General features: G+C 59.0%; 4 protein-coding genes across 4 annotated transcripts; all 4 read right to left on the reverse strand.

Annotated features, from left to right (window-relative positions):
* Positions 1-934: 934 nt before the first annotated feature.
* THITE_2145369 (uncharacterized protein) lies at positions 935-3,364 on the reverse strand (the record flags this gene model as incomplete). The annotated part of the gene is made up of 4 exons (XM_003654437.1): positions 935-1,838; positions 1,936-2,123; positions 2,211-2,734; positions 2,809-3,364. The coding sequence occupies 4 exons, from the start codon at positions 3,362-3,364 to the stop codon at positions 935-937; spliced, it is 2,172 nt and encodes a 723-aa protein (XP_003654485.1).
* A 2,339-nt stretch (positions 3,365-5,703) lies between these two features.
* THITE_9135 (uncharacterized protein) lies at positions 5,704-9,289 on the reverse strand (the record flags this gene model as incomplete). Its single annotated transcript, XM_003654438.1, has 4 exons — positions 5,704-6,022; positions 6,191-7,970; positions 8,022-8,956; positions 9,024-9,289. Coding segments are annotated over 4 exons (3,300 nt in total), but the record flags the coding sequence as incomplete, so codon positions are not given.
* Positions 9,290-11,702: 2,413 nt separating this feature from the next.
* Positions 11,703-12,679, reverse strand: THITE_2170692 (uncharacterized protein). Its single transcript, XM_003654439.1, has 3 exons — positions 12,619-12,679; positions 11,954-12,550; positions 11,703-11,897 (listed from the first exon to the last, which is right to left on the reverse strand). The coding sequence occupies exons 2-3, from the start codon at positions 12,480-12,482 to the stop codon at positions 11,824-11,826; spliced, it is 603 nt and encodes a 200-aa protein (XP_003654487.1). The 5' UTR covers positions 12,483-12,550; positions 12,619-12,679; the 3' UTR covers positions 11,703-11,823.
* Positions 12,680-13,143: 464 nt separating this feature from the next.
* THITE_28340 (uncharacterized protein) lies at positions 13,144-13,491 on the reverse strand (the record flags this gene model as incomplete). Its single annotated transcript, XM_003654440.2, has 2 exons — positions 13,144-13,233; positions 13,333-13,491. Coding segments are annotated over 2 exons (249 nt in total), but the record flags the coding sequence as incomplete, so codon positions are not given.
* Between the last annotated feature and the right edge of the window lie 1,418 nt (positions 13,492-14,909).

The following is a 14,909-nucleotide window of genomic DNA, read 5'->3' on the forward strand; positions in this document are numbered from 1 at the left end:
ACTAATGGCTCCAAGGTCAGGTTTGTCACTTGGTTGACTCTTTTTCAGTTATGACAACCTTGCCGAGCGTATCCTTGTAGTTACGACTTGACGACCGTGAGTCTTGATAGCCTAGGTAAATTCGTCTCGTTCTACGTCGATAGAGTAATGGTTTTACAGATCCTTCCTGAAGAGTAAAGCCACCATCCTCACACATCGTTGGCAGACGACATTCCAACGTTACCGTAACCTTGGTCTCCGCGTTCGTGGAGCTGAACTCCGTGCCGCTTCTTTGCCCCTGGGCATGCTCTGGAAACATGGTATCCATGAACTGGGTTCTAAGCCCACTGATCGCTGCTGGGTGAGCGGCCCGGGGTCCCCAGGACAATCAATGTGACAAAGGTGGATTCAACTTGAGGTGGTCACAGTCACATTGGTTCAGCCGACCATGCCATTGGAGCGCATAACTACCCTCAGGCTGCGAGTGCAATGCCACCGGGATAGACAGACTTGTGTATTACAGCTCGATGTCTTTGCTTCGGGGCATAACCAAGCATCCTCATGCCTAGGAGCTCACTTGGCAGGGCCCATCCGAAGTCTCACCATCCGTAAAGGCTAATAAATGTCTGGTTGGTGCCCAGTGTCAAAGTTTCTGAAGCTTCTGGTCCGCATCTTCGTTCCCACTGGAAGCCTTTTTATTACGTCGCCGAAACCAAGCGGTGTCCTCTTGCCTCTCTTCGGATCCTCGCAATATCAATACCAGCAGGTTGTCTGTCAGCCAAGATACGTCTGTCCAGCTGCCTGGACGGCCTGATGGGCGGCGGTGGCGACAGCACCGGCCTGGCGAGCATTGTCAAGTACTCACCATTCAGGGGCATTTTTAGACATATACGGAATAGTAATCCCCGTTAACGGTATTTGAAAACGTGAAAACGCACACCGAGCCAGCCTAGTACTAAGCAATGTCCAGAACAACCCTCTCAGCACCGTCAAAAAAGGCCGGGTCTGCCCCGCTAGTTATGCCGATCCGCTCCCAAGCGCCCGGCACGCGCCGCGACCGTCCCAAGACGAGAACAAGACACCTCAGCGTCTGCCTCTGGAGCACCAAGCACATGGTGTTGCCGGTCCACGACTTCTTCGGCCACGGCTCTCCATGCGGCACGCGAATGACGGTCGAGACATGCTCGCCGCCGATGTCGCCCGTCCACGGCCGCAACGCGGCGTCGGGGTTCAGGGGCATGGCGCCGCTCTCGAGACGCGTGAGCCCCTCTATTTTATAATCGTAATAAAAGATCTCCTCGGGGTCCCAGCGCGTCTGGCTAACTTCGCACCTGAGCTCCCTGGCAGCGACGCGGGCGCTGACCGTGATGACCCCCGACGCAGCATCCCACTTTTTCACTTCGAGGTCATCAACCACCGGGTCGTAGTCGTCGGTAAACCTGGCGTGGACGTGCGACACGGGGCCCTCGAGGCTCGCCCAACTCCAGGATGGCGCGTAGAACCCCGGCTGCACCCTGCACAGGTGCTTGAAGCCGGGGCCGTTCCACGACTCTGCCTGCCACGCGAGGGTTTCCACGGGCGCGTTCGCCCACATGCCCCACAGCGGCACCCAGCCGCGGGCGTTCGCGATGCGCCGCATCGTCGCCGCCATGGCCGGCAGCCGGTCCGACGGATGCGTGATGTCGCGCCGCGTGTACTCATCCACCAGGTCCATCCACGTCCGGTGGGTGACCTCGTCCAGGCGGGCGCTCCACGACGGGCCCGTCACGCCCGCGCCGAAGCCTTCCCAGATGGAGTGGGTGTGGCACTCAAATTTGAGGGCCGATTCGGTGAAGAAGATGGTGCGCGCCGACAGCATGCTGCAGGGGTAGGGGGGCTCTCGAGTCAGGCAAAAACACTTGGGAATCGTTTCAAGTGACGGCCGCGGCGGACATTGCCGCGGCCAAAGGGACGTACCGCTCCTGCCAGATCCACGCACGCGTCGAAACCTTGCCATAATCGCCCCCACGCCTCTCCATTCCGATCGGCTGCGATCGCCGCCGGACCTGGAAGCTGAGCTTGCCTAGGGTGGGTTCGCTTAGACTGAGGTCGAATGGCCGCCATTTGAGGTCGCGCTGGACAAGGATATGGTCGTTCTCGGATGTCTGATGTGAGGATTCGATGCGGGAAACACGTCAGTGATTTATTACTGCATTTTCATTGTCAGGGGTCGTGAAGAAATAGGTACGAACCGCCGAGCCAGCGGCAATAGTCAGCGTTGCGTTGCCGTAGATGCTGCCCATTTTAGGCGCCTGCTGCGCAAAATCGGGAATGGACCCTTGGATGATGCACAGACGGTCGATCCAGACGTATTCGATGCCCAGGATACGGGCGATGACGACGACATCCTGAAACAGCGGCGGCAGGTCCTCGAAGGCAATGCCCGCCTTACGCGTCTCCAGAGTGGACACGTCGGTCAGGAAGGTCGACGGCGAGACGGGGCCCCAGCAGTAGCTCAGCGTCAGGTAAGGGGCCCGCTTCGCCGTCCCCTGCGTTTCCAGCAGTCGGATGCCGCTGGGCGTGCCACTGTTGAACGCGTTCACCCACAGGACCCGATCGGGCAGTATGGGGTGATGTCCCCCCGGAGAGCACTTGTGGTGTAGCATGCACGTCTCGACGTGGGACTTGATGAACTTGAAGCACTCAACCGAACGGGAATGTGGGGAGATGGGGGAACCGGTGCCGATGTGTCTGATGAGTTCGCCAAGGACGAGCTCTGAGTGAGGGAGGTTTGTCAGCAGTCTTGAATCCATGTCTGGGATGGGGGAGGAGAGAGGGGTAGAGGCATACGGCCGACTGTTGACTGTTCAGGTGCCACGGCCCGTCTGTAAATCTCTATCTCCACCACCGACTGCTCTTCGCCCTCGGATTCTGTGATCTCGATGGTCCAAGTTACAGTCGAACCCTCGGGCCACAATACACCCAGATCGCGCAGCACCTCGGCTCCTTGCGTAATGCTAGTCGTAGACCCACGAGGATGCAATCTCACTACCAGAGGGAGGTTGGGAGCCAACAAGAGCTCCGTGAATGAATTTTTCTCCTTTTCCCAACCGGGAGAGACAGCGCTGAGTGACGCGGCAATCATGGCGCAGGTGAGGCACCCGCGCTGTGAAGACTCGAGAAGCTCTGTTGACTTGCTGACCGTGATCTTCGCGACTGGCGTCTCCGGCGGGATCACGTACTCGGACCGGGCCCATGCCAACTTGCCGTCGCCGGTACGGTCCTGCGGCGCCGCGTAGGGATCCAGGTTGTAGCACACGTGGCAGAGTTGGGGGGGCCGGATGTGGATCAGGTCCCGCGGGTCGCCTTGGGTAACCGATGAAGCCGGCTGTTGAAGTAGAGACATGAGCTCGGCAGTACTGGAAATGTTGAGGGACTTGGACACGACTATTTGGGCGGACTTGTCCCCCACAACGCGTGATAAAATCGGCGTTCCCCTCGGATGCTGAGAGGCTTCACCTGGTCCGCCACCGCCTTCCTTACCACGGGCCGGGTCGTTCATGGTTAAAATGGTCGCGACGGATCAGGGAAGCTTGTTCTTGTCTAGGACAGGCGAGGTCGACGGCGCTTTTGGTGTTTCGCCAAGCAGAATTGGAAAGCCGCGGTTGCTCTTGGACGGGGAAGAATGTCCTGTCTTTCCCAGTCGATGGATGCGGGGTTTCCCTGCTGCTGCCTGCTCCTCAACTTCCTCGCAACTTACCTTAGCCGAATGAGGCGATGCGGGGGCTGTGCTAGCTTTCCGTTAAAAATCAGGCTAGACGCAGACGTGACCCCTGCGAGGCTGCCGGCCAAGTATCAAGTCACGGCTGGGGAGACTTTCGACCGTGTCGGGACCTGTCGCCGTCGGGGCTCGATCAGCATCTGGAATAAAGTAACTTGAATTGCTGCGATTCGAGTCACCTGTGCTGCCAAGTCTTGAGGGGAACTTATGCAATCGGGGACGATTGCTGAACGTGAGGGCTCGCCGGCTGGATGTGAGGCCGTGGCCGTACATCCCTCGACATTCGGCACTCTTTGCGCTGAATGGCCTTGTCTGCCTACCGTAAAGGACCTACTAGCCACGACAGCCCCGGTCATCAAAGACCCAAGTGTGGCTCAGGGCCCATATTCCAACACAAAGATCGCGCGCCAGAAGCCAAGCCAGGCGTAGGGTGCGCCATCCTTCCCATTCCTCAAACCTGAGAGGTGTTCCTTCACCTTCTCATATGCTCTCCGGGCCTTGAGCAACGCTCTAGGCTCCACCGGAGAAGCGTAGTCGCCAGAGTCGAGTAGAATGCTAGAGCCCTGCCAATTCTTCTCATACCAAACCTTTTGCATGGGCGGAGTCCGATCGCGGTCGAAGAAGTACGTTTGGCACGCTGATCTTGAGCTCGACCGTTGCGACTGCCACATACTCGGTACAGGATGGTGGAATGGTCGCGGACGGGCTTAATGTAGCTCGCTGAGCTCTCGCCCTTGCACTCGCACATACTCGTCGAGTGTCTTATGCAACCTCACTCATAGCAACAAGTGAGCTCCTTGAACATAGGTCCAGCAGAAACATCTCCAAATGCATGTAGCCGAGAGCAACACGGCGGTTGACTTGTCGCCGGCCGCAGGCACATTGAGCGGTTGAGAAGGCGTAGAGGCACCAGAGGCAGTTGGGCCGCGTTGTTCGCTGAGAAGGCACGAGAATCGGCTTCGGAGCAGAAAATGGAGATCAAGGCGTGCTCTTGTTGTCAAGCTGGGATTTAGAGCTCTGGAGAACCACAATGCTCGGAAATGTTTGGGCTGTTGTGGCGTGCGGCAGAGCGGCAACCCCTAGCCCCTGGTCCAACCACAAACACCAAGCTGGGCGGCAGAGCCGCAACCGGGTAGCGTAAGCCGACGGTCAGCAATGGCCTGTGCTAACTCTTCCTTTTGACGCACATCGCACAGCCGGAGCGGTACTGGGAGCGTTGTTGTTAAGTCCTAACTCGCTGCTGCGTGGAGGAGGGAACGTCCAATCTGTTGGAACCACTACTCGGGCGCGATCAATTGAAGCTACCGCGATCCGAGCACTCAACAGTAATGCGTTCAATCGTGGTGTTGAAGGTGTGTTGTACACTAATGAAGAAGACTGTGGAAGAGAGGGCGCAAGTTGGGCGGTCGTTGGGCGCCCGGGACCCCGGGCCGAGCGGATCCTAATCTCGGTGTTCCGGCCCAGGGCGCCGGGCTGGACCGAGCCAAGGCCCCGGGTCTGACACAATCCTCGGCCGGCAGAGCAGCGGACAACTCGGCAAATTGGCAAAATACCCGCAGAGTTCATCAATGATAGCTTGTTCTACTATGTACTCTAATCATCTGTAACCATGTCATAACACAGCCATTACTCATTGTAAGCCCCCTCCCAACCGCCTCACCTTCCTAACATCTCGCTCATCCAACCATAATACCACAGCCAAAGTCCAACTCACCACTCAGTCAGTACACAACACACCATCACTTACACAGCATACAATTCCTTCCGCCCAACTACCCCTCCCCTCACAGCGTCAAAAAATCCAACTCCCGATTCCTCAGCACAGGCGACTCCACCACCCGCCCTCCATTCACCCCCGCACTCCCCGCCACACCACCACCACCCCCACCAGCGCCGGCACCAGCACCACCCCCAATCCCACCCCCCGACGCGGCCCCGCCAGCCCCAGCCCCAGCCCCAGCAGAAGAAGTAGCAGCAGAAGAAGAAGCAGAAGCAGAAGCAGCCGCCCGGGCCCTAGCCGCAGCCCGCGCGCGCGCCGACCCAACCGCCTCCTCGACGCTCTGCACCAGCTCGTCCAGCGTGACCGGCGTCATGGGCGGCTGGGGCGGCGGCGGCGGCGGGGGAGGTGGCGGGGGGGCGGACGCGGGCGCGGGCGAGGGGCTGACGACCAGCCAGTCGATGGATTCGAGCGAGTCCAGTGGCTCGAGCGCGCAGTTGCCGCTGCCGCCGTCGCTGCCGCTGCTGCTGCTGCCTGGCTTGGTGTTGTCGTGGGGGTGGTCCGGGCTGAGGGTTGTTGTTGCGGTGGAGGTGGAGGATGAGGAGGAGGAGGTGGTGGTGGTGGCGGTGGTGGAGGAAGAGGATGAGGTGGGGTTGTTGGTGGTGGTGGCGGTGGCGGCGTCCGAGGTTAGACCCAGCGTGAGCCCGAGCTCGGTTTCGAGGCTGAGCACGTACGGGTCGCGGCAGATCGGGGTGCCGTCTGCGGTCGCGTGGGCGAGGTTGCTGCGCGGCTGGGTCGGGTGGATGATCTCCTCTGCCGGGAGGGGGGTCGATGTCGGGCAGTTGCTGACGGTGACTTGGTTGTTGTCTTCGCCGGACGGCGTCGCCACGGCGGCGGCGGCCGGCTCAGCCAGCCACTCCTCGATGGTCTTGTCTACTGCGGTGTCGTCGTCGACGGCAGAGGCGGCGGTGGCGGCGGGAGCTGCTGGGGGAGCAGGTGCGGTTGTGACGGCGGCCGCAGGTTCGCTGGCCTTTTCGGCGGCACTGTCGATGGAGACGCTCAAGAACGAGAGGTCGCCGGAGGTGCTGGGGAGGAGCATGGGGACGGTGTTATCGGCGCTCGAAGGCGCTGGCCCCGTGGTTGCCCAGCCCTGCGAGGTGGTGCCGTCGTTGCCGGTGTGGACGAAGTCGGCAAAGGACGCATGGAAGAAGTCGAGGTCAAAGGTGCCGGTCTCAGCACATCCCTGATCTACCGTGACCGCGTTGGAGCCCTCACGGCTCTGCGCGGACCCCGGAGGAGTTGGGCACACCGGGAGGCTGTTGCTCAAGAACGTCGGGGTGATAGTGCCGTAGTCCACGGAAGAAAGGCTAGAGAGCCGGCGACGCTTCATGGCGCGCGGCTCCTCAGGGATAGTCTCCAGCCTGTCCGTCGACAGACAGCTAGTGTCACTGCCGGAGCCCCAGTGGTTATTGCTCCCAAACAGCATGCTGCTGCTGCTGGCGCCCTGGTACCGGCCAACGAGCGTGCTGACGTCGAACCCGCCCGACTTGACCATCTCGGACCGGATCTCGACGAGCATGGTCTTGAGCAGCTGGTACATCCTCGCCGCGGGCTGGTACAAATGGCTCATGTCATAGATGGCTGAGGAGAGGACCTGCAGATAGCGCAGGTTGCTGTGGTGGTCGAGCTCGGCGCTCTTGTGCGCAAGCGCTGCCATCAGCGCGAGGGCCGCCGTCCCCGCGTGCTGGATCGCTGTCAGGCTAACGCGCCTCCCGTCGAAGCGTTGGCGGTGATGCCAGAAGATGCGGGCGACTCGGATGGCATGCTGTGTGCACATGCTCCGAGACATGGACGCCCTGTTGTCATGATGAGGAAGAGGCGCCATCCACGAAGGCAGGCGGCTCGACGCGTCCTCCTGCCCAGGCGATTCGGGGCTCGGATAACGCGCAGCAACGGATCCGTCGAGCGACATGGGCCCATATTTGGCCCACGGCCGGTGTAGGAGGATCATGCAGATGTGGAACTGCTGATGAAGCATGAAGAAGCCCATGGGCGCCGACTTGATGTTCACCGGCTTCCAGGTCAGGTTCTCCGGCAGCCTGCGGTACCAGTTGTGGAAGAGCCGCTCCAGGCCGATGAAGTGCAGGTATGCTCGATCCTCGCCCGCTTTGGTCGGGAACACGTGGGCGGCGCCGCACGTCGAGTTCTGGAAGTCGGCGACCCTGCCCCCCAGCTCCAGCAGCTCAAACATCTGCCGGTAGATGACGGCCTGGCTCGCCACCGTGCCCAAGTTGGAGTCGGTCACGGGCTTGGCAGGAGCTCTGGGCAGCACATCAACCGCGACGTCGTGTATCTTGATGGCGGTCGGGCGCCCTAGGAACAGGGCCAGCTTCCGGTCAACCATGACGCACGCCGACATGACCTGGCGCCTGGTCTGTCTTTCCAGTTCCGAGAGGTCCGGCCCGATTGGGTTGACATGCAGTCCGATGTCGAATGCTAGCCGGTTCGCCATCCCTTCGTCTTGTTAGTGTCTACCGTTTGAAGCCAGGTCTGAGCACGACCTACCCGAGTACATCCATCCCGCCGAGTCGCGGCCCACGCCGCATTCCAGGTCCGCAAGGAGGAGAAGCGCCTGGACGGAAGGGATCCCGCCAGGCTTCTCGAGCTCCACCTCCAGCATCGATTTGGCTTCCCGGTGGAACGTACTCTCCCGGTTTCCCAGCGCGGTCCTCTTCACGTCCTCCCGATCCCAGTCGGCAAAGCGGTAGCCGACGGCCAGGATTGCGAGGTGCAGGAACAGCGAGTAGAACCTCGGGTCCTGGGTGGTCCGGCCGGCCTCGAAGGCCGTCTCATCCACGACCTGCTGCCAGGGGTTATAGAAGTCCCAGAAACACCTCATTAGATGGTCGTGGGTGGCTGGTCGGAGGCCGGCAATGAGGCGCTCGGCACGGCGGACTTGGTCGGGCCGATCTAGCGGGGAGAAGGTGCATGCCGAGTTGGCGTGAACGTGGCTGTTGGCGGTGGGACCGAAGAACCGGGACCTCCCAACCGACTGATCGTAGACGTAGCTTCCCCTCGCACCGAGAAGATGGCGCGTCCCGCCTTCCCTCTTCGGCTCGGCTTCTTGCAACAGCAGCGGGTCGATTAGGCGGGCCAGACTTGAGTGGCTGGCCGAGGGGAGGCTGCTCTTTGGCGGCTCGGCCTCGACCATTATCACATCCTCGTCGCCCGACCCTGGCGGGGTTGGGGGCTGGTTTACTGGTGGTGGTGGTGGCGGTGGTGGAGGCAGTTTTGCTTCCGACGTCGTCGTCGGTCTCTCGTTGAGAGTTTGGCCCTGCTGTTGCTGGTGCTGCTGTTCTCGCTGCTGTCTCGCTTGGGCTTCTTGCCTCGTCTTGGGCGGGTGCACTGCTGGAGGGGGGACAACGCCACGCTCCCTCAGCATCTCCTCCAGCAGGGCGATTCTACTTGACAAAGATGACATGTACGCCTTTGATATCGGTCTGTTGCGGGTTAGAGGGGCCCGGGCATGCGCTGACGGGGGACCAGGGAATCGGGTCGGGTACCTACCGCCGCCTTTCGTCGTCGTCCTTGATGATGCAGGTCGCCCCTGTCCTCCTGCACTGGGCGCACTCGGTCTCACCCTCGGCCACAACGCACCGTATCCTCCTCTCGCGGCAAGACGAACAGGCGATGGAGGCCCGATGTCGGACCTGCTGCTTGTTGGATGAGCGGGATGAGGGCGCGGGACTGGCCGCATGCTCGGAGCCTGCTCTGTCGCTCTCGCCCTCGGAGCGCGACCTGCGCTTGCCTCCCCCAATTGCCGCTGCTGCCATGGCCGAGAAGCCGGGTCAACTGTCTTGGGTGAGCTAAGTGCTGGGTTTTGCACGGCGTATCTGAACTGCGTGCTTATTCTTGTGCTATGCTCTTTCTAGCTGATCAGTTGGCGGCAATGAGCGAGCAAAAGCGAGCGAAGAACGTAAGCGGGACACAGCAAATGCGGATTCCAAGCTGCAACCTGGCCGACACGCGCGAGCGGACCCGGCTTCTTTAAATGTGGTCTCCATCGCAGCGCCGAAGACAACAGCCGTGTGCCTAAAGATTGACCATCCCGGCTCGGTGCAGGGGGCAGCGAGCGCCCCGCAGACCCCGTGTCCTGCTGAGGGTGGGCACGCATTGCTGGGACAGGGCGTCGGGACGGAATGCAATTCTTGTTTGGCGGATGGAGGGCCCACCAGCAGTCCCAATAGTTGAGTTAAGGCCGGGTTCCCGGTCAGTTATTACGGGGTCGTCAAGTCCACCTACCTCTCTCATCCAGCAAAGGGGGCCCAGAACAATGACCCGAGGTTCTGGCGACATGACCTCGCCGTACCCTTGTGTGGCAGCAGTTCCACGCGTTGCGCTAAGCCGAAACACTGCCTAGCCTGCCCACTTGCCTCGTGGCGGAGGGGATCTGGGGGGTCTGGGGCGGGGACTGGGGCGTTGGCGGCACGGGGCAGACCTCGGGGGTTCGGACATACTGCGTAGCCAAATCGCGGCAATTCGATTCGCGGCACCAGTTCACTTCGTTCGCTGCGACTGTTCGAACCCTGGGCCGAGTCGCAAGCCGATTCGTCAATGTCAGCATCGGACGGCGCCCCGCCATTGGCTCAGCGCCCCCCCGCAGCCATCCCGGCCTGTCTGAACTCTGTAATGATAGCGGATCCACGCTCCCCACATTGCCATCCCAGGAACCACGAGGATATGGGGCTGGGGAAAGTTTGTGGAGGATCCATCCGAATGACAGACCAGACGAGGCAGTGACAGATGGGGCCACGCGTCGTCTGCCAGCTTCCATCGAGGGCACGCATTTCCTGGACATTTATCACAGCGGCGAAAAGGTCGAGGGGAGACGGAGAGGGGAGGTGAAATGCATGACCCCGCACCACCCCAAGCAATGACGCAGTGCGGAATATCTGCGAGATAACTGCATGGTAACGCTAACAATTAGTTAGCCCGCTTTCTCGAAGTCCCACGGAACAGATCGGCACGGTTTCTGCGGGAGAGCGGCAGAGGAGGGCCGCTGGGCCGTTTATGGTTCGGACGTCGGCTGAGCAGTGCGACGACTAACTAGGTAGTGTAATGTCTTAGCAAGCAGGAGCACGAGTCATTCGGCGTCCCGCCCTTGGGCCCAGCGCTGCTGGACTTAATGTAAAACCACCATTTGGAACCATCACACCTTGGCGTGCAATGGGGATGGTCACAAGGCCCACTTCCCCATTCCCCATGGAGTGGAGGCTCGGGCGGCGCTAGTATAGTGGCGCTGTTCTGGGCGCAGTGTCAATTACCGTAAGGTATTGTAAATATCGGTGCGGGTGACAAGTCCGATCGGAAGAGGGAGGAGTCCTTCCCAACAGCTTGCACCCTAGTGTAGAGCCGTAATAGTCTCATAAGATAGCCACAGGCTCTACGGTGTAGATAGGACTCACTTGTTCGAGGAGTTCTTGTTGGACTCGATTATCTTGTCATGGCAACTTCTCTTTCATACGTATCTTCCTCTCCCCAGCGGATCTCTTCTCTCAGCGGAACCCACCTGGCCGCTCGGACATTTCGAGCCTCGGACTCGCTCTTAAGGTTGAGATCACAACCTCACCCCGTTGGAGTTAGTTATCTTGCTGGGAAAGTTTGATGAATTGAAGCTGAACCGGATTTCTCCGAAGGCGAGTGAGGGACAGATCCAGTTCTGGCATCAGATTCAAAATTACGCATCCTTTGTGTACACAGTAAAGGCATGAAACTTTCCAAAATGACACCACGAGGGAAGGCACCTGTGGGGTTGCCTTTCTTCCCCGCACGATGATGAGCTGGGGAAGCTGGAGCTGCAACGGTGGATGGAGGAGGTGCCTGATTGGAAATCCCCTCCGATGGAGAGGAGGCCCACAGCAAGCATGGGCCAGATCAGGATTGGCGCCGGCGCCCAATTGTGTGCCCGAGGGCGTGACGCCACGGCACCAGCAAGTTCCAGGCCCTCCTGGCGCTCCTTTGTTCGTCTCACCGGCGAGCATTTGGGCAATGCTCAGCAAGCAGGCGGGGCGCTGGACTTCGGTGTGGCTTACACGACATTTGCATCAGCACCTGTCGGAAGCCGGCAGTTGGAAAACGGCGAGCATGTGCGAGATATCACCGGCCGCTCCGGTCTCTCCGGCGACAGGAATCTCGACGAGCGACTCCATCCCTGTCACCTTCATCGGCAAGCACAGGATCAGTACCGGTTCTCGCCGCAGACAGCGAGCGAACGACAGCGCCAGCCAACTCGTGTTGCAGGGACTACTTCTTTACAACTTCACATAACGTCAGCAACGACCAAGAACCCCGACAGCCGCGTCATCTCTCAGCTCCGCTGCCCTGGCTGCTCTGGAGCACGTCGGGGCGCCCCAGGTAAGTGCTGAGACAGGTGGTCGGCAACTTCATTGTTCCCGTTAGCAACAATCTGCGGTCCAGGGTCGATGGGTGGCACTCACGCCTCCGGTACAGATAATACGACGTGACAATCAAGAACGGCAACGCCACGAGGAGCCTTACAACCCTCCGCTCGGTTTGCTTATACTCCTTGCTTGATGTATCAACAGGTTTTCGCCCCTGTGGATACCCTTGCGGGCGCGACACGGGGCGCGTGGATGCGGCAGCGGCGACAGGTCCCCGGACCGCGGCTGGTTTCGAGACAGGAAGTGGTTCTGAAACACCGGCCGTGCTCAGGCTGGGGCTGGACTGAGTTTCTTTGTTGGCGGCATTCGCTGGTGTTCCCACTGGCGACGCGCTGGACCTTTGGAACCTAGAGGTTCGGCCGCTGCTTTTCGCAGGCCTTCCTGCGCTAAACGGCCGGACGCTCGTGGTCTGCGGTCCCTGAGAGGTCGTTGCGAGCGCAACTGACGACGTTGTCGAACCGGAAAATCCTGATACCACCACAGAGAACCTCCCTTGCAGCCCGGGCTTGATGCCGTGGCCCAGCGGAATGCTGCTCAACCTTAACCAGGACATGCTCCGCGACATTGCCGGCGCAGACTCCGCTACGCGCGAGAAAAAAAAGGTCTAACGGATGCGACGGCGGTCCTTAGAAGCTATATCTATTGTCGTCAGTATGGTCACTGAGCAGCAACGCGACGTATCCTGATCAGGCCTCACGTACTTTTTCGCGAAGGCAGAACAGCCGGAGTCAGCGACTCACGTCGACGCGTTTTCTTGCAAACGCGCAGGCGTAGGCTGGAGATTCTCGGTGGGTCAGCAAGGGAATTTCAGGGCCGGAATCGGCCTTGCAGCGCACAGGCCCGCAAGACCAAGCAAACCACGCAGAACCTGGCTGGACCCTGCAGTGGAGCCCTTGGTCAGTTCAGGGACCTGGTCAAAGCCCAGAAACTGTCCGGAGACCAAGCTCGGGATAAGCACCGCCGAACGCAAACCGCAATGCTCTCAATAGCTTCCATTGCGCATTTTGATCAAGATTACCATGGAGGAGCTGAACACCTTCAGCTGATGCTTCATTGTCTCATACTCCACCATATCCGGCGGATCCGTCGCTGCCCAGTCACACCCCCTGGTGCCAATTGCTCAAGATGTGAACAGCAACCAAGTCGTTAACAGACGCCCAGCAAGACTCAAACATAACGGTCCGTAGCAGACGCCTGCACATATCATGACTCGCATATCATATCCCTCAGCGACAGTGGCCAATGACGCTTTCCTGGTCCAGGCCCTTGCAGACGTCCTTGAAGGCCTGGCGGTTGTCGTGGTCGACGGCGCAGATCTGCGGATACGTATCCCCTCGTCAATATTCGTTATGCCCGGCATCAAGAGGTTGGCCGCAAGCTGTAATGGACATTTATGGGCGTAGGGCTGCACTCACCCCGTCGTACGTCTTGTAACCCAATGACCTGCAGCTGATCAGGGTCTGAACCTTGAGGAGGGCGCCGTTCGTGCTGTTCATGCAGATGCAGTCGTCCGGCTGGAGGTACCAGCTGCCGGGACATCCCTCCGCCAGGGCGCCGCCGAGGGACCCGAGTGTGAGGAGAAAGGCGAAGATGCGCATGGTTTGGGGCGAAATGTAACAATGCGAGGTTACGAATTAGAGACTTGGAGGTATTCGAAACGTTGAACAACGCTGGGTAGGCAATGGGCTATGATCACCCGTGAAGATGGGTGCTTCGTATCTATAATTGAGCCAGACGCGAAGCTGAATATCTCGTCGCTGAATACCGATCTTGAAATCCGGCGTCGCTCAATCTATGCACAATCTCGCCTAGCCGCCGGCGAACCGGCCTCGGGGCTGTAAAGTTGCAATGCAATATCTGGATCCAGCACACACGATGGCCAACTCAGCTACGAGGGGATACTGCGTAATGGGACGGACTACTTCAGGACAAGGTCTAGTCGTTTAAACTCGTTCATGTCAGGAAAGTATTTTGAGTTTTCCGGGCGGGTTTGTATGAAATCTGGGGGGCTCGAACCTAGGTATTGCCAAGAATAACCGAGTTGTCACATCGTGTTCTTTAGCATCTCTTCAGTCCTTTCAGTAACAAAGTTAGTTTCTTCCATGTTATAAAGGCGCCTCTCGGCTATGAGGTAGCGGCCTATTATTATCAGCATTCCTACCTCAGCTTCCTGGATTCCGGAGCCGTCTCCTCGCGTAAACGGGGCGCTTGTGGACTGATGGTAGCCTGCAAATGCAGACGAGCCCGGTTAAATCCCAATACGTATTACTGTAGCACGAACGCTGCTGCGCTGCGGCAGGTCAGCGTCGAGGTCATATGTGATGTCGTAGCCACGTCGTCATGCAGACCTCTGCAGGTGGCCTGGCCAACGTTGCTTGCCTCACCTCCGCTTCCAACCGATGTTGCACAAGCACGGGATGCAGCCATTCTCTCTCCGGCTGGGCATGTCAAATTGTTGGTCATTAGTCTGCACCCTTCTAGACCGATCGCGGACCAAGCCTGCCGACCTCCCTTACCTGGTACAGGGAGCGAAGAATGTTATGACTGTCAGGTCCGGCGTAACTAACGGAAGTTGTGGGATTACAGTACCAGAGGTTGTGTCCCTCTTTTGCATCGTACGCCATGATACTGGCTGCTTTATTCATACCGTAGCGTCATTGAACTTTGAACCTCCATCCTCGTCTTCTCTGTACTGTTTCAAAACTCAGGTACGATTTCTCTGTCGGACCACAGTAGTCCACACTTGCAATGCCCTTGCTAATTCAAAGTGAAAAAAAAAAAAAAAAAAAAAAAAAAAAAAAAAAAAAAAAAAAAAAAAAAAAAAAAAACTCAAATAAATACGTTTTCTGCGCCTTTCAAAGATTTGAACCAACTCGTTCTTCGTGTCCTGTGTTACAGATACGGATCCGGTAGAAGATAGGCTCAGATCTCGAGTTCGGCTTGTGCTTCTTACCTTTACCAGTCTCGCGGTAATTGGTGAAGGAGATGGCTT

This window comes from Thermothielavioides terrestris, chromosome 3 (assembly GCF_000226115.1).
Source record: "Thermothielavioides terrestris NRRL 8126 chromosome 3, complete sequence".
NCBI lineage: Eukaryota > Fungi > Ascomycota > Sordariomycetes > Sordariales > Chaetomiaceae > Thermothielavioides > Thermothielavioides terrestris.

Bases quoted from the DNA above. Each gene is read 5' to 3' on its own strand.
- THITE_2170692 (XM_003654439.1), bottom strand. From the start codon at position 12,482: ATGTCGCGGAGCATGTCCTGGTTAAGGTTGAGCAGCATTCCGCTGGGC. The intron at 11,898-11,953 runs GTGAGTGCCACC...GGAACAATGAAG, and splicing joins GTATTATCTGTACCGGAGGC to TTGCCGACCACCTGTCTCAG.